Source organism: Lottia gigantea (genome assembly GCF_000327385.1).
Source record: "Lottia gigantea unplaced genomic scaffold LOTGIsca_131, whole genome shotgun sequence".
In the NCBI taxonomy this organism is placed as follows: domain Eukaryota; kingdom Metazoa; phylum Mollusca; class Gastropoda; family Lottiidae; genus Lottia; species Lottia gigantea.
Window position 1 is genome coordinate 36,132 of NW_008707443.1, and position 22,346 is coordinate 58,477.

Sequence of the window (22,346 nt, forward strand, 5' to 3'; positions counted from 1 at the left end):
AGTCCTGTAATAAGTCATGTGACACGTCGAGCACAACAATTCCAACAAATAAAATATATCTAATATAAAAAATCAGCGACAAATGTTGAAAGGCAAAAATGTAATAAAGATAAGGTCCTGAATAAATGTAAACAAAACCAACAACACAATATAACTAGTTCTTCACATACCAATTTTATTTAAATAGCAGCCATTTTGAGATTTTCTGAATCTAGGTAGCTATGTACACATATTTTACAAAATTTAAAGGAATGAGAGGATTATATGCTCTAAATGTCCGGGTTCAAGCTACAGGCTTCCATGAAACCATTGAAAGCTCCTGTCCATGTGTTCTTCCTCTTCATTACCTTTCCACTGACCACTTCATCATCGTCCAATACATCTGTAGCTTCAGCGCAGTAAAACGCTTTCTGAATTTGCACTTCTTGTATCATTCCATTTCTTTCCAATATACACGTTCTCATTCTTAGGGCTGGGTATCGATAACCAAATTGAGATCGCTTATCGATGGCAGACTACCGATCAATGATTGATTAATAATCAAAATAATTTCCTTGAGAAACCTGGTAATTATGAAATAAAATGCATGCCAAAATTCATAATTTCATGGGATATTTTTGTGTCATAGCAGTATATTACTGCTTTGATAAGTTGGTATATTTTATTGTGGGTATAGTAAGTCAGGAAGTACCCTATGTGGAAGAGATTACGGGTACAGTGGAGAAAATGTAACTTCAACATTTATTCGATGATAAAATTCTATAAGCGATAATCAAAATTATAAATTACCATAATAATCGATTATTTCAATTATTTTACCCAGCCCTACACATCCTAGTGAATTTTCCTGTCCTGGTACTGTTTGACACATTAGCAGCAGTAGCTGCATCACAATCTTCAGCTCACAGAAGACACAGGAGCATCAACAAGATTCCCTATACACCAGTCATAACTTTTACTTACATTGTTCCCAGTCAACAAAGCTTTCCACCCATTCCTGCCTTTTTCTATCAGTTAATGTCTTAAGAACAAACTATAAGAAATCATCTTAAAAATCCTATTTGAAAGAAATTTTTCTTAAAAGATCATCACAAGAAACATTTCCTTACAGACAATAAATGTGCCCTTTTTTAGATCAAATCAGTTGGATATCAGTTATCAAACTTTGATTATATCCTCCATTCTGTTAGTAAATGAGAAAGGCTCAGCACATTTAAGAAGTTTCAGATGGTGAAAATCAGTTGAAGATTGGATTATTTTTTTCTCAAATTGTTGTCTTGTCCTTTTTGTATGTACAAGTTACAGTTCAAAAACAAAGGAAAGATAGCTTTTTTAATTCTTTTCCTTAAGCCTTTAAATACTAGCGACTTTTCTAGCAGGCAAATCATCATGAGATATATACTCAAGCAGATGAGATAGTAGTTACCAAGTGTTATTCCAAGTCATATTACTTGGAGTTCAGGGTATATGATATTTTATTTTATTTACACTCAGTGTTTAAAGGGTTGAGTGAGTCCAACATATTTCTGTGACAAAGATCCTCAAAATAAAAGAATGAATGCTTCTTCCCTTTCAAGTTGCTGTTCTTTCAGATCTCACTTTCCAACTGTCAGGTATATATAAGTCCTCCCAGGTGCTTTATAAAGTCTTCACACAATTGCCCAGTTCCATACCTCCTAATGATTGTGTATGTTGTTTTGTTAAAATGTCTAAGTGTATGTTGAGGTTATCTTCAGTTATAATATGAGGTATAATATGTTAACAACTGGTAACGTGACAGTATAAATCTGTGCCAGAGGTGGTTGATGTTGTTCCCTGTGTTTCACTACTGGAACCTACGCTGTCTACCGTACTCTTGTCAGATGGTGTTAATAATGACCAAAGCTCTTCAGACTGAAAATTGAAATAGAACTGTTAGATATAGATTGATAATTTAAAAATTATCTTTTAAGCATCTAAGTCTTGGTGCTCAGCATTATTTATATCAATTATTGTAGGACTCACAAAGTCCCAGTTTGTTATCATATTGTCAATTCTGTTTTTTTTTTTTTTTTTTTTTTTTTTTTTTCGAAATTTCCACAGGGCACACAGCCTAGGCTTCAATAGCTACATCAACATTTCTACATGTGTAAACCTTCTGCAGTGGCAACGTTGTTAATGAATATGAATTGGAACATTTTTGCAAAACCGTAAGTGTCACAGTGCAACATATGCAAAAACTCGTAAATTGGCTCTTGAAGGCATTTTTGCATCGATTTTCTTCGGGTTTTCATTTTTAAAATCTGGCTGTAATTTCTGATCAGATAGCACTTGAAAAATTACGAAATTCGAAAATTTGTTGCAAACTTTTTTCGATTGAATTTTGCAATTTTTTTGCAACTTTTTTGTTTTTGCATCGATTGATCTGAAATTTAAAATACAAAGAGACATCAATAAAGTCAATGATATGATACAGTCAGAGTTTTGACGTCACTTCCGGTTTTGAAGGTGGAATCAATTGAAAGTACAATCTACTTCCGGTCGAATAACTACCGGTGTAAATGAAATAGGTCATCGGAATTTATGCAGGTCGCAAGTAAAAGCTAATACAAAAAAACGAAGAATATAAAATCCAGACCGGAAGTGATACTTTGGCCGCCATCTTGATTATCTAATTTTCTTAAAATCGAAATAAGTCCTTAGGGATAAACTAAATCTGCATAAATTTGGTGTCGATGTAATCTGCTGTCTAATGTTCCCAAAACGTTGCAAGCCGATTTTTGAATTTTGCTTTTGCATTTTCGCAACTTCCGGTCGAATTTTTTAAAAGTTTGAAAGCTTATTTCTTGTGACCTTGACCTTTGATGACCCTGACCTTCATAGGGTCAAAGGTCATTGACCTTGGCTATCATTTGATACTTTGACCTTTGACCTCTGACATGTACTTCCTGTTTTATAGCTATCCGTAAAAAGCCAAATTCGCAACTTTGGACTGCTCTAGCACGTGACCTAATTAACCTAGAGTGTACATTTTTTCGGTTTCCTAATGTGCTTCTCGTGCACTTTACATAGATATAGAACAATCGTTTTTATAAAGCAAAATTGGAATTCATGATTTTTTCAAATTTGAGTTTTTTTTTTACAATATTTGCGACTTTTTGATCTTGGTGTATGTATATCTTATGATTTATTTGATGTAGAACCTTGATATTTGGAATATAACTAGACACTTTGAATATGAATTCACCTATGACAAAAAAACTTATGTGGGCGTGGCACATCTGGGTTGAATTACTAATTGTTTACATTTAGAGGCAGGGGCATAACTCGCATAGGATGCTTTTGTTCAAAAAGGGCCTTTGCACTCAATTACCTCATCCTTTTGGCCAGTTTGTGTTAACAGCTCAGTTGTTTCAGCTTTATAGTTCCAAAAAAGGAACGGGTTTTTTACATTTGGATATTTTTATTTTTCGATTTTGACCTTTGTTGACTTTTGTTGACCTATATCTTTTGACCTGTATAATGTAGAAGCTTGAAATTTGGAACACGACATAACATTTTGAATATCAATTAACCTATGCAAAAAAATTTGAGGTGGGCATGGCACATCCGGGTTAAATTACTCATTATTGACATTTTTGGCCAAGGGCATAACTCGCAAAGTATACATTTGTTCTAAATGGAACTTTGCATACAATTATCTCATGTTTTGAGCCACTTTGTCTTAGAAGTTCGGTTGTTTCCGCTTCATAGTTCAAAAAAGGAACAGGTTTTGGAAATCCAAAATTTTCAATTTTTGACCTTGACCTTTGTAGGATCAAACGTTATTGGCATTGGCTATCTATTTATACTTTTATATTTGCTGTCCTATGTCAACTTCCAGTTTTATAGTCGTGTGCAATTAGAAATTTTGATGACGTATATCTCTTGATCTTGACCTTTTTAGACCTTCTCCTTTACAAGATCAAAGTCATTGACCTTGGCTATCTGCTGATACTTTCACTTGTGAGGTCTGACGTCTACTTCCGGTATTAGAAAAATTTCTCAACTTTAGACTGTTCTTGCACATGATCTAATTATCGTGGAAGGTTGATTTTTTCAGGGTCTTTTGCAATTTGCTACATTTGCAAAGTCCCACTCTGTGCCTCGTGTGGCTCTAGTTCTATTTAGTGTTAATATTGTTTAAAATGTATGATTTGGAAAAGATAATAACTAGGTACTTGATAGATATATCAATCAAAAATTTGATGACTACAAATAAGATTTGATAGAGATATAGATCCTGAACTTACTCACAATATATACATCCTGTATTTACTCACAAGTATGATTTGATAGAGATATAGATCCTGAACATAGTCACAATATATAGATCCTGTAATTACTCACAATATATAGATCCTGTACTTACTCTACAAGTATGATATGATATAAATATAGACCCTGTCCTTACTCACAAGTATGATTTGATAGAGATATAGATCCTGAACTTACTCACAATATATAGATCCTGTACTTACTCTACAAGTATGATTTGAAATAAATATAGATCCTGTACTTACTCATAAGTATGATTTGATAGAAATGGGGATCCTGTATTTACTCTACAAGTACGATTTAATAGATATATAGATGCTGTACTTACTCCACAAGTATGATTTAATAGAGATATAGATCCTGAACTTACTCACAATATATAGATCCTGTACTTACTCACAAGTATGATTTGATAGAAATGGGGATCCTGTATTTACTCTACAAGTACGATTTAATAGATATATAGATACTGTACTTACTCTACAAGTATGATTTAATAGATATATAGATACTGTACTTACTCTACAAGTCTGATTTGATAGAGATATAGATCTTTTACTTACTCTACAAGTATGATTTCATAAAGATATAGACCCCATACTTACCCTACAAGTATAATTTGATAGAGATAATGGACATGTACTTACTCTACAAGTATAATTTGATAGAGATAATGGACATGTACTTACTCTACAAGTATAATTTGATAGAGATAATGGACATGTACTTACTCTACAAGTATGATTCGGTAGAGATATTGATAATGTACTTACTCTACAAGAATGATTTGATAGAGATATTGATACTTTACTAACTCTACAAGTATGATTTGATAGAGATATTGATACTGTACTTACTCTACAAGTATAATTTGATAGAGATTTGGACATGTACTTACTCTACAAGAATGATTTGATAGAGATATAGATCTTGTACTTACTCTACAAGTATAATTTGATAGAGATTTGGACATGTACTTACTCTACAAGAATGATTTGATAGAGATATAGATCTTGTACTTACTCTACAAGTATAATTTGGTAGAGATATAGATCTTGTACTTACTCTACAAGTATGATTTGGTGGAGATTTGGGAGATATATGACCATTTTCCAGAGGTTTGGTTGCAGTGCTACCAGCTACACATCCGTGGGGACATGGTGCACAATTTGCCTTTTCTGCTGCTATGTAACGTTTTTGTAACTGCCTGAAAAGTCAAAACAACCAATCTATTAAAGATAAAAACAAATTTCTTGTCACCTAATGTCTATTGATTCATTCACAATCACTCCATTACACCCTACACTTTACAATTGTACAACAAACACCATCAAAAATAAATTATCAATATATATGTCATGTGAATAATTACCATTGTTCTCACTCATAAACACCCTAGAAGGTTCAATTTATGACAGAGTGTGATAAATATAATGAGATTTTTAATTATCACAAGGCCATAGTCACAGCTCCGGAAGAAAGACTACGCCCAAGATTTTATGTTTCATTCTTTCACATATATCCATTTAAAGATGATTTCAGCTGAAATTCATATTGAAAGAATAGGTGCTTTTATGATTGGGAAAAATACCAGTTTGTCTTATGAGACCCTAATTAATATTAATTAGTTAATTTTGATTCAGAATACATTGGTAATTCATTTTAAGCGCTAATATTCACATAAAAGTGATGTCATAAAAGACTTATTTTTAGTGGAATTGCAGGAACCACAGACGTCTGATTGAAAATGGGAATGGTGCAAATTTATACTATCAGTGTCAGTATCAATGATTCTCTTTACGATCCTATTTTATTGCAAAATAAAGAAAAAAAACAAGAGTCTATAATAAATGCTATAATAGATGAGATTTGTACCATTCTTTATATGAAATTCAATATCATGTCTGGATAATCTAAACAGTGCTCTAGGCAGCTCTCCTACTCTTTCCTATCGACAAAATAATAAATAACATCTGTTTTTTGTCCTTATGTTTTCAAGTATTATTGTCTATGTTTAAATTAGATACTTGTAGAGTGGATGATTAAGGTTTAAACGGGGCAGTTTTTTAATTTTAAAAACATTTCTTAAAGATGGGTTCCCTTATTTTCATTTATGAAAATGAAAATTTCAACACTTCTTAAATATCAGTTTATCTCACAAGTCCGTAATTAATTCATTATAAGCTATATTAGAAGAGAATTACCAACTGAATTCCAATGATCAAGAAAGTTCAAAAAGTCCTTTTTAGTTTATCCAGACTACATACAAGGACATTTATGATTGGTGAAAACTCTTAATTATATACAATAAGAATATAATGATATGAATAAGAATACGTAATAATTCATTAGAAACACCAATTAATCAAATAGTTTGCTTATAACATATATACTATTAACTTTCAAGTATACACTTGATCAAACTGAATTTGTTTACTAATTGTTAATTAAACAGTGTGCTGTATTTCGGTATTTAGAATATGTAGGAGACCTCCATGCATAAAACTTATTCATTATGGGTCTATAGCACAGGAGCACCATTTTTTTTAACAATCATACTTTAGTCTCAGAAACAGAATTAAGCTAAGCCAATCAGTAATAGTGTTCACAGCTTACCATAGAAATTTGAGCCTTCAAATTTGAATGTTAAAATAACTACTCATCAACTTAAGATAATCTGTGATATATGGCCAAGACATATATAGAAATAGCGAGTAAAATTCCTAGTATGAGATATTTTTAAAGGAATTATGCGTTTTTCGTACATTTCTAGTACTTCTGAAGACTATTTACATATATTCACAACCCCCCAAAATGGCGCAGCTGTCCCTTTAATGCTTTAGCAGCTGATATAATTAAATTTTAAAATTATCAGAATAAAAATAATTGTTGTTAGATTTATATATTATTACTTGTAGACAATTTTAATTGGTGCTGTACATGTTTGAGGAATTGTAAGAGAACCATAGGTTGGATTTTGATTTTTAAAAGGTGACATGTATAGCTGAAATTAAGCTCTAATGATAATCTAGATGAATGTATCTGTTTAGAAAATTTACATCAAATAAGCTTGGAAATTCAGATGAAGTTAACAAAAACTTGCAACTTCAATACACATAGGCACATTTGTATTAGATTTTCATTTCATTATGAAAAATGCTACGGTTGGCTAATATTAAGATCTATTGTGAGGAAAACAAGACGTTTTGAGATGTAGAAACAGTTGGCTAGGAACCAATACATGATGGAAGATTTTAGTGAAATTCAAAACAAAAAGTATTAAGAAAACAGCAAACATTGTCTATTGTTATTTGATACTAAATAAGACGTCAGAAAAAGATTGAAAATGTAAGAAAAAGTTTTGGTAGATTAAAAAGAAAAGTGGGAGGAGCAGTCAGATTTGATTGATTGCTCTTTTTGAAATTGAAGGCTTCTTTGATGAGATTTAAAGATTTTTTTTACAAATTTTTCACTATTTTTCAGAGAACCATTGCTTTATTGCATGTTTTAACTCAAGTCTATCTAACTTTATCTTTTAAGATATAATTGACTTCCTCCAAATACAAAACTCCATCTGCAATTGTCACACAATCACCTACACATAAAAAACTATTGATTTCTAAAAACCTTCATTTTCTGCATGTTGTAAGTAAAACTACACAATTTTCAATCAAATGATTAATTAATATTTTGGAATTTGAATAAGGTTTATGACTCATATTTTTTTAATGACACAAAAGACAATTTCTCTTCCTAGAGCATATTTCACAATACTTAACAAGTAATACTATTTTTTTCTTTTTATTTGATAACTGTCTAATCCGAATAACTTTGTAACGCAGTTAAGTTCAAACAAACTCTTACATTTTTAACACTATTGCTGGTTTTTGTCAATCATGCAATACAATATGTATCATGATACAAGAGATACAATGCAATGTATGTGTATTATGATAAAAGAGATACAATAAGATACATATGTATAATGATACAAAAGATACAGTAAGATACATGTATCAAGATACAAGAGATACAATAAGATGCATATCTATCATGATACAAGAGATACAATAAGATACAAATGTATCATGATACAAGAGATACAATAGAATACATATGTTTCATCATACAAGAGAAACAATAGGATGTAAATGTATCATGATACAAGAGATACAATACAGTACATAATACAACAGATCTAATACAAAACATGTATTATACTACAAGAGATACAATACAATACATATTGTAATATGTGTTTCAATGATTTTTTCCAACTGATATAAAGAAAAGACATCTATAGAAACAGGAAAAGAAATTTCTAGTTTGAGATATTTTTGAAAGAATTATGCAAGTTTCATACATTTCTAGTACTATTTCTGAAACCTATTTACATAGATTCAAGATTAAATTCAACACCCCAAAATGATGTGTCTTTCCCTTTAACTATCATTACCTTTGTCTTAAGAAAATAACACAAACTGTTATGATAATACATGTAATACCAATAGCTGCTCCACCAATGATACCCAAATGTTGATCAGACAAAAAACCTGGATCTGCAACAAAAAACAAAATGTACTTCTCTGCAACATACTTAAATCAAAAGAACAGAAGGGGAATTTTCCTCCACAGCAGAGTATCCCAAGATATCAAGTTTCATTCCAATCAAGATGACATTTATTGTTTCTCTCATTCTTATTGCTTATTACTTGGTTTTTTAAAGGGACATCTGTATGCCATTCTTTTTGATAAATCATACTTTAGTCTCGGAAAGGGAATTTCTTTTAGCTAATCCTATCAGTAATAGTGTTCACAACTCACCATCGAAATTTAAGCCTTCAAATCCATGTGTGTCTAGAATTATCCGTGTTTGAATCTTAATATGATGACTCGTCATTTTAAGATACTCTGTGATTTATATAGTGAGTAAATTTCCTAGTTTGAGATATTTTTGAAGGAATATGCGATTTTCTTATATTTCTGGTACTTCTGAAGACTATTTACATGTTTTCAAGACTCAAATCAACCCCTCAAAATGGCCCACCAAGTAAATCAAGTACAATAACTCAAAAAACTTTAATTAAAAAATAGTGCAATTAGAACTTGTCTAAGAGTTCAATTTTTGTTATTTTGATAGGGTTCAACCTTGGGCAATAATGAAACCCATTCTTTTCAATAAATCTGTCAAAATGTGGGCATATAAAAATTTGTCACTGGCTTATTTAACATTTATCATGAAATAAATTTTCTGGTTTATTACGTATATGTACTTTTATTTGAATCAAGTGGTTAACCTGTCATGAGAACAAATCTTTTTCTAATCACATTGAAATTTAATACTAGTTGCTAGTGTGTCATCCTTGAAAGTATGTCATCCTTGAAAGTATGTCATCCTTGAAAGTATGTCATTCTTGAAAGTATGTCATCCTTGTAAGTATGTCATCCTTGAAAGTATATCATCCTTAAAAGTATATCATCCTTGAAAGTATGTCATCCTTGAAAGTATATCATCCTTGAAAGTATGTCATCCTTGAAAATATGTCATTCTTGAAAGTATATCATTCTTGAAAGTATGTCATCCTTGAAAGTTGTTGTATATACTATAGAAGAAATTGCCAAGACCTAGCTAGAATCAATGAAAAACAATTCCAAGATGTATGAAGACCTTGGGAAAGTGTTGGGCGTTAAATCCATCACAGTAAGTCACATTCATACCAATAGTAATATCTTTTCAATTAAATAAAGTAAAATACTATAATATTGAAATAGCAAATTCAATTCTGATATCTGGGTTTTAAAACAGATTTTGAAACAAGTATGGTCTTGTTTTAAAGGGACTGATCCGCCATTTTTTTTTAACTAATCTTAAGTTAGTCTCAGATAGTGGAATCAGTAATAGTGATCACAGCTCACAGTCGAAATTTGAGCTTTCAAAACCATATGTGTCCAGAATTATCCACATTTTATAGTTAAAAAGATGACTCGTCATTTCTTCATACTTTGTTATATATACAAATGCCATAGATAATAAAGTGAAATTCCTAGTTAAAGTATATTTGCAGGAATTATGCAATATTCATACATTTCTAGTACTTCTGATGACTATAGTCAAGACCTAACTCTACCCCTGAAAATGGCGAACCTGTCTTGTTAAGTTTATCAACTCATATGACATTGCAAAACCATTCTACTGATTGATGACTAAAATGGTAGCCTAATTATCACCATAATTTTTTGAGTGATAATGGGGAATTACCGGAACCAATTAGATGCAATAAGTGTACCACATAAACATAAAAAGGTTGGTAAACCTGACTTTTTTGAGTGTCATTTGGTAATTGCCATAAAAAGACAAGAGTACCATTGTAAAAATTATTTTCTTCAGTAATTGGTTTCCAAATATTTGTGTCCAGTTATGAGGACAAACCTCTTTTATTATCACACTATCATAAACAAAAAATCTTACCTTCTACCTTCATGAAAACTTTTATTATTGGGGATGGTTGGCCTTGACCGGCCTGAGTACATGCCCTTATAAGGAAAAAATATAAGGGTTTGGTCAGGTTGGATATGTTAGCTGTGTTCATCATACCTACAATAACAAAAACATTCAAATCATGTATCTGATCATTTTAGACAGAATATTTAACTCTTGTAGACAGAATAATTAACTCTTGTAGACAGAACATTCAACTCTTGTAGACAGAACATCCAGTTCTTGGGGATCGAACATTCAACTCCTGTAGACAAAAAATTCAACTCTTAAAGACAGAACATTCAGCTCATGTAGATAGAACATTCAACTTTTGTAGACAGAACATTCAGCTCTTGTAGACAGAACATTCAGCTCTTGTAGACAGAACATTCAGAACATGCAACTCATTAGGCAGAACATTCAACTCTAATTGACAGAACAATCAACGCAATGTAGACAGAATACTCCTTATATACAAAACATTAAACTACTGTGGATAGAACATTCAACTCTTGTGGAAAGATCGTGCAGAACATTAAACCCTTATTAACAGAACATTCAACACAATGTAGACAGAACATTCTACTCTTGTAGATGTAACATTCAGACCAATAAATTTTTGTAGAGAGAACACTCATGTCTTGTCGACTAAATATTCAACTCTTGTAGACAAAAAATTTAACTGTTCTAAAGAATATTCAACTATTGTAAACAGAACATTCATCATATTGAGAAAAAAATTATTTCCTTATTGAAACCTTCAACTGTTCACCATGGATAGCAGAATCATTGATGTTCAATGTGTAATAGCAAATCAGTCAAATAATTTTCTAAATAACAAAACATAGCTAACCATCAACAGATCAATATGATCAGAAAGTTTCCAACTAAATCATACATACATCTGTACTTGTAATAAAAACACATCATAGTATAGCATGGTTCATATTGCTCATGTTGATTGAGTCTGAACCTTACTCTTTATGATGAAATCTCCTTTAATAACAGAAAACTACCAGAAAGCCAGAGATATCACTAACTCAATAAGTATCGAGAGTCTGGCTAGGTTTGGAGCCTCATATATCACAATTATAAAATTCTTCAGACAAACATGTACTTATTCTACAGATATTCAATGTGTACACCTCAGTCTTATTTTAATTTCCTTTTGTTTATAAGAATATAAGCTTTTATTTTTAATCTAGTCACTTCAGTTAGGGTCTAAAGATAGCCTTCTTGAACATTCGTCTGTTTGAGGCTATTGCCAGCCAATCAAATTCCTGTCCTCTCCACCGCTGGCATTTTGTGAGACAAACAAAAGGTAAATTAAGTTTCTAATGCTTCTCCGAATATACCTTTTGTCCACCTTTATATCTGGGTTCGGCAGATCTAATTCATATATGTTTAAAACCCCTGCACCATGGGAGAAAAATCCCCACAAAACAGGGCCTAGATTTTCCTTCTCTAACCCAGCCAAAAACTTTCAAAATTGCTATTAGTTTCAATAATAATAGTAAATTTTAATGTAACAAAGGGGTAACATTTAAAATGTATATTTGTTTATAAGTTTTGTTTCAGCACAGCTTTAATGTTTAACAAAAGTACACATTGAACACATAGTCACAAATACTAACAATCAACTCAAATCTGTTCACCCTATACTATTTTTCTTCTATACCTTATCCATTGGTGAGCTTTTGCTCTACTCACAAATGTGATCTCAACACCCTGAGCATTCTTACTCTTCCTATCATGTTATTCATTAGGCCTTAAGTTTTCAAAGTGAAAGGACTGTTTCAGTGCTTCTAGATTTCATATGGTTTTGGAGGGAATTTCTATTTCAAAGATTCAGTTTTGCCATTTGTATTTCATGGATTGCTTATTGATTATGGATATAATTAGGAATTAGATCAGTCTTTATTAACGGTATGTTTTATTTTATATATTCTGAATAGTCTACTGCTTTTGTAAGGGTCTGTAAGGTTTATGTAAGCAAAGTGTATGGCAGCCATTTTTAATTCTTAAAGTTATTGCATATATATAGTTCCAGTATACATGTATTGTAGTTCAGTCGTGGTAATTGTTATTATAATAGAAGTATTTTAATTAATTCACAAATAGAGTATAAATATAGTTTTTAATAAGGTTATTGGTTCTTTTAGGTTTAAGATATTTCGTCTTACCTGCCAGTCGTGTAGTTACTTCAAACCCCCAACTTCTGGGTATGTATTTTGTATATTGTTACTGCATATTTAACATTTCATTATTTATATTAAGCAAGTACGATTAAAGTGGTATTAAGTAGATAATTTGTATTTTTAAGTATTAGCATAGTTGTAATGTTATTTTAATTATTCTGATAGTTGTATGTAATTATATTTATTGTACTTTCAGGGGTTTTGTTATATTTCGATGTTTAATAAAGTTTATAAAAATCGAACCCAGCGTAGCCTATTACATCATCTACCTCTAACCCTACAACATAACCCTACAATATAACCCTACAATATAAGGACAGATAAACAAAGTAAGAAATTTTACATTAAAATTGAAGAATTTTGATGAAATATAATAGGCTTTCTAAATAAGTTTATAAAATCACAAAGTAATGATAGAAACAACAATTTTATCTCTATTGGATTTCAACAACAAGGAGAAAAAGAAAAATATTTCATTAGAATATAACATAGAATATTGTTTTGTAGAAGAAATGTAAAATGTTTTTCTGACAATTTATTTCCAAATAGAATGACATTAAAAAAAAGGCTGAATTCTTTTAAAATTGCAATATTAGAATTGAAAATGGACTTTTATGTGGGCAAAGAAACATTCTTAAATGATTAATGATTAGAAAAATCTCTTGCAAATTGGATATTCAAATAATTAAATGTCTTAATCTAATTAGACAATTTACAAACAACATACTCCATCATGAAAATTCCATTATTTCAACTGTAATTTCACTACATATTTTATAATGGCATCCATTTTGAAAACCTGCCATCCAATCATCTGTCTTTTGGACAGTGAATTAATAATAACAATACTTACCCTCTTGATAGACTTGTGGCCATTGATCAGGTTTTTGCTCCTGGTTACTATACGATATATAATGACCTTGGATGACCCCATTAGGATAAGCAGGTCGACTCCATTCCAGCATGACCTCGTCAGGGGACACCACTCTAGCTGTTACATGTTCTGGACGTGATGGCTCTAAAAATAAAATAAGATTGAGAAAAGGTCATATTGGATGCTACACATATATGTCAAATGTGTTCCATTGTGCACTGCCAAGCTTTTACTATTTTAATTAAAAATGAATTTGGAAGCATTAATAATTTCATATTAATATACGTTTCCAAAAAATATATAGTAAATATGGGATCAGATTGAATATTCATTCAAAATATTTCATGGCATTTGTCCCAGCACAACATGAGCTATAGGGTGCTACAGAAAACACTTTATTTGGAGGATCTGCAGATAGATTTGCTATTCTAGAAGACTTCATGTGTGAAGTTCATAATATGGATTTTGAACAAAATGGAAAGTTGCCCTGGGTTGACACCTGCAATTTTTTAAATGGCTGCAAAAATCTATTTTTTTTCGCCTGAAATCAGAGGATTCTACTTTTTGGAAATTTTGTTTCATGTATGTTTCAAGCTTACATGTGTATGGAAATTTTGTTTCTATTTTGACTATAGTTAACAAGTGTATGGAAATTTTGTTTCTATTTTGACTATAGTTAACATGTGTATGGAAATTGTGTTTCTATTATGACTATAGCTTACATTTGTATGGAAATTTCTATGTCCTTGAAAATTTATTTGCTAGTAAATCATGTTTTAGACTGACTATGGTTCTCAATAATGGTAGAAAAAGCTGAGTTGTCTTTTCTGTCATCATGTGAAAAGGTAACTTATCTTAAAGTTAAATTATGTCAAATCTGTTAATGTATGAGATTTCTGATTATTGTTTAAAAATGATGTATGAATCTTAATAGACCTGACCTATATTGATAGTGAACTGTTCTATAATTAATTCAACTGGAGTTCAATAACTTCATCTCACTCATAGAGTTATTTTTTATAAGTATCACAAACTAGGTTCACAAGGATCCTTCCTACAAATAGGTCCTTGCCTACCCCTCTCGGCATTATCTTCAGTGGCGGAGCCAGGGGGAGGGGGGGCAGTGGGGTCATCCGCACACCCAATGTATCACCGAAGACATGTTTTTCGGCCAAAATCTCATAAATAGATTAGAAATCCGGGCAACCTCACATATTTTGCCCCCCCCCCCCCCCTCCTAGGACGTAAACCTGGCTCTGCCACTGATGATCTCTCCTGGATTAAAGCTTGGTCAACTAGGGAACAATGAGGACAGATGACCTATTCAAGGTCACCACAAATAATTATAGAGAATTGTGTCAACAACCAGAATGTAGTCAGTAACAAGAGTACCCTTATTAAAGTAATCATTAGCAGAATAAGCTCTGATCAGTGGATATTATATTGATGATGGTATTGGGTGAACAATGAGTTCTGAGAATTTTGTTAATCTTTATCACCATTTCCAAAGAAAAATATAGAAACAACCATATTTTTACAAAAATAACAACAAGGAATGCTGTCTACCAGCTCGTCTCTTGGCATGATCTTTGTTGGATTATCTGTTCCCATTTACAGCTGGGTCAACTGGACTAATAAGACTACACTTTCCCACACCAACCAAGATAAGAACTCATGATAACCATTTGTTTGACATAACCAAGCAGATAGTATTGGTTGATAAAGATAGCACTGGATTGGGTATAAATCTAACTTCTGCTATTTTCTACTCCAGGGAAAACATAGCCATTTTGGTGAATTTTTGTTAATTGACCCTAATCACTTTATAGTTTGTAATTTTTGATCATTATTATAGTTCGAACTCCCTTGACGACCAGACTTCTTGACTAAAGTAGATACCTCCTCCTACTACTTCTATTACTGGAAACACAAATTATGTACATTCTTGTTTGTTTCCAATTTACAAAGTTAAACATTGAAAAAAAATAAGGCTCACACTCAGTTTGTCCTTTATGAGCAGGTGTTTTATGCAATCATATGTGCGTGTTAGATGCATAGTACACAACATGCCGGCCAATGACCTGTCGGAAAATACTTTTCTCACATCATTCTTGCTATTTTCAGATCCATACAGCATAGATCTAAACATTGCTAAATTTTCCCTCAGTCTGTGGTAAGTGAAGACTTTTGCATATATGCAATACTGATTGCTTATAAATGGAGTTGTTCAAAAAAAAAAATGAGTGATTTTTTCCACGCTTATGAATACATAGAACGTTTGTACACCTACAGACAAACGGAGAAATACGCCTTCATTGTAGATACTTAAAACACACACAGTCCTATTAGGTCATATCCTGTACAGGGAAATCAATTGGAATCATTCTTGCTATAGAACAAACCAAATTTATAATGAAAATATTCTGATAAAAGTTTCAGAGTGAGGTCATTTCGAACAGAAATCTCTGCACCAAACTTAACTTATCAATTAAGATGAAAAGGTTTCTAGAAATTATTTGATATTCAATATTGTAGATTTTGACCTATTCTGAACCATTCTAAAAATCATTCTCCAAAGACTCAATCCATCCTGATGAGGTTTTTACATCCAAGACCTATGTTCAGAGCATGATGTTTTAGTTGAAGAATGAGGCAAACAACTGATTCAAGGGAAATAATTCCAGAAACACAAGAAAAAGAAAATTGATCTTCCAAAACTGGGAACTTCTCATTTTGAGGTATTGGTATAAGATTTTACTGTTTTATCTGTGGGAATAACAACCATGTGAAAAAATTGCCATTTTATTCATTGGTACCAGTCTAAAGAGTCCTGATAATTTACAACCAGAACTTGCTGGTGGTCTGAGTTTTTGTGAAGAAGTGGTACATTGTCATCCTTAAGCAACATTTAGGGATGAAGATCACATTAAACAACAGAACACAATTGAGGTGAGAGAAAAAAGAATTCAGGTTTACATCTGCATCTTAAGAGAAAGGTGAAGTTGTTGGTAATCTTTATTTACATCATTCTGTTCTATCTATATAGTCATTGTGACCATGCAGTGGTGATAGCCTCTCGAGACCTGAGGTACAAATAGGGGGGGCAGACTGACTTAGTGGGGGACACAATCAAGGTTGAGATTTAAAAGATTGCATCTCTGTGAAAGGCATAGTTGCTATCCTTTCTTGGAGCGTCGGAGAAGGTTCCCCCCAAATTTTTTCTTCGAAAAATAGAAATGATTTGGTGCATTGTGGTACATATTTTTGGGATAAAATGCATGAAAATGACATAAAGTGTGGGGTATAATTGGTTGAGGAGGAAACTACTTTCCTGTTCCATCTGTACCCGTACTGACGCAATCACTGATTGCGCTCCAAACATTACATCTAGTTGTCCATTTAATATAAATTATGAGATGGTGTTTAGATGTTGCATGATCTGATTCTTATGATAAGAGCAGACGTCATTAGATATGATAAATATACTTACTGTCCTCTCTAGTAAGAACCAAGGTTGGAGTACTGTAAACACCTTGTCCATTTCTTAACTCAGGTTTAACTGATATATTATACCATGTATAAGCATCAAGATCAGTTAATACTGCACTGTTAGAATGACTGAAAAATATAACGTTGAGCTCTTGGAGCTTTGCTAATTTCATGTTTTACTATTGGTTCACTGAAACCAACATCTTCAATCACACATTCAAAGTAACCGACAAATCCTACAAAAATTTCTGATTGATTTCAGAATCGAGTTATGGAGCAGCTGCTCTCCATTTGAAACTCCATTTCCTCTCAGTATAGAATGTTAAATTGAATTGAATTGAATGTTATTATACAACTATCAAACTGACTGACAGACAAAACTCTACTCTGTCTGTTTGTGTGTAGGACAGTGTAAATAACAAAATGTCATATACCCTGAGTTCCGAATTTTACAACTTCAAGCCTATAACATCATCATTAACATTAACACCAATTATGTATTTAATCCTTTGAACCCTGAGTTTAAATGAAATATAACATCATATACCCTGATCTCCAAATAATAAAAGTAACAGCGTATGACGTTAACGTTGTATAACGTCACTTAGCAGGTATATAGGGTTGGAAGGGTTAAAGGAAGAATATACTGGACAATGGTGAGAGGGTGACATGCTGTTGCAGATCACAGACACAAATACGAACCAAACCGTTCTAATCCAGTCATGCTGTTTCACTGTCGACAATCAGTATTTAGAATATTAAATAGACTTGAACATATGACCACAATGTAGTCCTTATCAACCACATACAATGCAAGGTTTTAACCAACACACAACAATTAAAGATTAGATTAAAACTTTTCTAATAGAATTTAAATTGCATTTACACACTTTGAAATACAATGGCGCCAAAACATTACGTGGTTGCAAGGTGGTTAAAAAAACAAAGAATACTTACGTATCAATAATCCGGACTTTACGACTTTGTTCGCACTGGTTCAAACCAAACACTGTTTCACACCTCACTTTATAGAAGAGTATATCATCATTTGACGGAAATTCCCAGGTGATTGTGATCTGGTCTGGATCCATCAGTGAGGCAATAATATTAATATTGGGACGAAGCCACGGCTGTGTATGCTGCGCATCAGAGACAGAGGTATGAAATAACTTTGACACGCTACCCGTAGCAAAACTTTTTGATTTAACCACCAGAAAAAACTCATGGAAGCTGTTTTGAGCTGAAATTAAAAAAAAAAAATCAAAAACTTACAAGGGAAATAACTCTGAATGGTTCAAAAGTTCAACAAACATGGTGTCATTTTTTTTTAAAATACTTAAATTAGTCATTTAACACGTTTGTATGCAATATTCCCTTCACTTCAATGAAACAGATATATTTCTAAAAGGGACAGATCCGCCATTCCTTTGACCAATCGTACCCTAATCTCAGAAACAGAAACTTGCTTACTCTTCTTGAACACATGCTGCCAATCTTTGACTGACCTTGTCAACTCGTTATCTTTTTGAAGAGTACAAATAGTTACTACCGTTTTTCAGCAAGACTGGAGGCCTTAGAAATGACAGAATGGAGTTTTATGTCCTACTTTTCTGCACCATGTGGGCTTGTGCAAGTGAAGACAGGCAACGCCATGCAGGCGGCATTGCGAGAAATTTTGCCAGAGCAGCGGCATTAAGGAGGCCTTTGAGTCTAGAACCTAAATAGTTATCCTTGTATAATATACGCTAAATATAAAGATATCATTAAACTTACCTAGATGAGTTAATGTAATTTGTCGTGAGGTAGGCTCATAGTTGATCACCTTAGCTGAGGACAATTGTTGTAAATTTCGTAAGAATAGAATTTGTTCAAGAATATCAACTGGTTTAGGATAGAACCAAGTTATGTGAACGGTTGTGGTATTTAAAACTGTAATGTTCACACTTGGTAGTATAGAATCTGAAAAGGATAATTTAAGATTCATATTAATATTTGGTATACTATTCAATTGTGGTGTTCAGGCACAATTAATAATAAATAAAAGCTTTGTTCTAATCAAATCCTAGATCTATAGTTTGAGTGCAATTGGGAAAGAAGTCTACCCAGTAGTCTTGATTAGCTGAGACTTATTTCCAGAGTAAACAACAAGAAAATTCAAAGAAGACCATCATATTTATCAAGATTATTGTTTTCAATTTTCAAACAGGAGCGTAAGCTATCTGGTCAGCCAGTCTGGAAGTAGAAGACCTTCGAGACAGTCTCTGGGACAGAACAAGAAAGAATAAATGAAACTATTTTTGTAACTTTTCTTGACATCAAGACATCGGTACACTTACTGTGAGACAGAGATTTAGCAGGAAATTTATGGTATATCCATGGCCATTCTTCATCTGTAAACTTTGGAAAACCTTTCTTAGTCCCTGCTAACATTCTAAATCTGTAGTTGCCATTTGTATCTAAGTCTAGAATGACACAAACAAAATCAAATCAACTAGAGCTCATCTCTTGCTGCTGACAATGACATGTGTTTCAGATACACAATCTTCACTCAGGACAGCTGGCTGAATAATGGGGTAAAAATTCCAATTGATCTTGAACATACATGTGAACTTGACGTCTGCAACGAAGATTGTCTATTTCACTTGAAAGTATTCAGTCTGCCTACACAAATTCCAGATTCATGTAAATTGTATGAAAAAAGTGATTGACAGACAAAAGAACTTGGTTTGGTATTTTTGTGTTCTGTTACCCCATGTGTTCTTTTACCCCATGTGTTCTGTAAACCCATGTGTTCTGTAGTCCATGTGTTCTGTAGTTCATGTGTTCTGTAAACTCATGTGTTCTGTAGTCCCATGTGTTCTGTAAACCCATGTGTTCTGTAAACCCATGTGTTCTGGAATCCATGTGTTCTGTAAACCAATGTGTTCTGGAGTCTCATGTGTTCTGTTTCCTCATGTGTTCTGTTATCCCATGTGTTCTGTAGTCCCATGTGTTCTGTTGCCCAATGTGTTCTGTAGATCGATGTGTTTTGTAGTCAATGTGTTCTGTAGTCAATATTCTAGAGTCCCATGTGTTCTGTTGTCCCATGTGTTCTGTGGTCCAATGTGTCCCGCAGTCAATGTATTCTAGAGTCTCATGTGTTCTGTAGTCCCATGTGTTCTGTTGCCCCATGTGTTCTGTAGACCAACGTGTTCTATAGATCCATGTGTTCTGGAGTCCCATGTGTTCTGGAGTCCCTTGTGTTCTGTGGTCCCATGTGTTCTGTAGTCAATGTATTCTAGAGTCCCATATGTTCTGTTGTCCCATGTGTTTTGTAGTCCCATGTGTTCTGTTGCCCAATGTGTTCTGTTGCCCAATGTGTTTTGTAGACCAATGTGTTTTGTAGACCAATGTGTTCTATAAATCCATGTGTTCTGTAGTCAATGTATTCTAGAGTCCCATATGTTCTGTTGTCCCATGCGTTTTGTAGTCCCATGTGTTCTGTTGCCCATTGTGTTCTGTTGCCCAATGTGTTCTGGAGTCCCATGTGTTCTGTGGTCCCAGGTGTTATGTAGACTAGAATAAAACGTTAATTTCTTATTAAATACAGGACCTCCCAGTAGTAAAAATACTCTGTAAATGTACCTTTTATGAGGTAGTTATTAAGTTGTGCTGTAATGTTAATAACATGGATCTGTTCATTTTTACCTAGACCATAATAAATCTGGTAGTCGGTCACTTTCCCATGACTCTCATCACCTGTTAACTCTTCCCATTCTAACAATACCTCACCATACCCTTGACTAGTTAATGTGGGTGATGGGAAACTTGAAGGCACTGCAATATAAAACATACTTAAAGGGGTATTTTGTAGGTTGAACAAAATTTTGTTCAGAATTTTGTGAAAACTTTACACCAAAATCTAGAGAAATATATCCCTTCTCCTGTCTGAAAGTTTTAACTTAAAAATCCAGCTATTAATTTTTTTTAACACCGAAATTATTTAAAAAGTTTACATAAACATTTAAAGCTTGTTCAGCTGTTATAAAACTACTGTAGGGATTTAAGTAAAATAAATGCCTAATTGTAGAGAAATATGTCTCCTATTTATTCTAAAGGTTTCAACTAATGATATGAAAATTTTGCATACTGCCCCTTTAAACGTCAAAAGTGTTATTTTTCAAATACGCTTTTTAGAAAAAAATCAACACTCTGTTCCACTACAATGGAGTATTAATTACTATAAAAAATACATCTAACTGCAAGGTTTTAAAAACACCATAAAAGTCACAATAGTGCCAACATCTGAACATATTTGAACATATTTGTCGAATTGTAGTAGAACCAGAAGTTGAAACTCATTTGTGCTAAGTGTTAGGGGTAGCTGAAATTGAGCTTTGGTGAACCAAATACTATTTGGCTATTAAAAAAGAGCATTGATTGCTAGCATCTTTTAATTGAATGTTGGGCAAATTACTGTCATAAATCATCATAGAGAGCTCAAAATGAAAAGGGAACTAGTGCCAGGCAGGGTATGCTTACTCTTCTAGACACCTTTTCAATATGAAATATTTCCTCATTTACAATTGATATAATTCTTCATATGAACAGTTCTTTTGTTTCAACAAAATTATTACCAAACTGTTATTTTGGATTTTGAATTTGGATCACTGATGGTTTTTTTATTGGCAAGTTTTCTCTTAGTCATAACTTACCAGATTCTAGTGTAGTTGCTATAATTGGTGTAGAGTCAATGCTAGCGCTGGTAGTGGTGTAAGTTTTAACATAGATAGAATAATTAGTATTAGGTTTTAGTCTTGTTAAACTGGTAGATAGGCTGGGATATAGCTCTACTTTATTCACTTCACGTATTGGACGATCACCACTGGAATCTAAAGAAAAAGGTTTTTGCTGCTGATCATTTAGTCAAACAGGTAAATATATCTGTTGACATTTGACTGTCAAATTTTGACATGGATGTAAACAGTGTCAGCTCAAAGAAATTGGATCCATAAAGGAAGACAATGTCCCT

At 32.7% G+C, this 22,346-nt stretch overlaps 1 protein-coding gene across 1 annotated transcript in view; it reads right to left on the bottom strand.

Moving 5' to 3' along the window:
• Window positions 1-269: 269 nt before the first annotated feature.
• LOTGIDRAFT_172309 (hypothetical protein) overlaps window positions 270-22,346 on the bottom strand; it is a gene marked incomplete at both ends in the record, with an annotated part of 52,246 nt that continues 30,169 nt past the window's right edge. Inside the window, 13 exons of the mRNA XM_009049183.1 lie at window positions 270-515; window positions 4,902-4,986; window positions 5,154-5,278; window positions 5,362-5,503; window positions 8,753-8,855; window positions 10,766-10,891; window positions 13,826-13,990; window positions 17,337-17,464; window positions 18,293-18,575; window positions 19,109-19,294; window positions 19,672-19,797; window positions 20,960-21,151; window positions 22,030-22,206. Of these exons, the coding sequence (XP_009047431.1) occupies window positions 270-515; window positions 4,902-4,986; window positions 5,154-5,278; window positions 5,362-5,503; window positions 8,753-8,855; window positions 10,766-10,891; window positions 13,826-13,990; window positions 17,337-17,464; window positions 18,293-18,575; window positions 19,109-19,294; window positions 19,672-19,797; window positions 20,960-21,151; window positions 22,030-22,206 (2,084 nt within the window). The remainder of the gene's footprint in view (window positions 516-4,901; window positions 4,987-5,153; window positions 5,279-5,361; window positions 5,504-8,752; window positions 8,856-10,765; window positions 10,892-13,825; window positions 13,991-17,336; window positions 17,465-18,292; window positions 18,576-19,108; window positions 19,295-19,671; window positions 19,798-20,959; window positions 21,152-22,029; window positions 22,207-22,346) is intronic.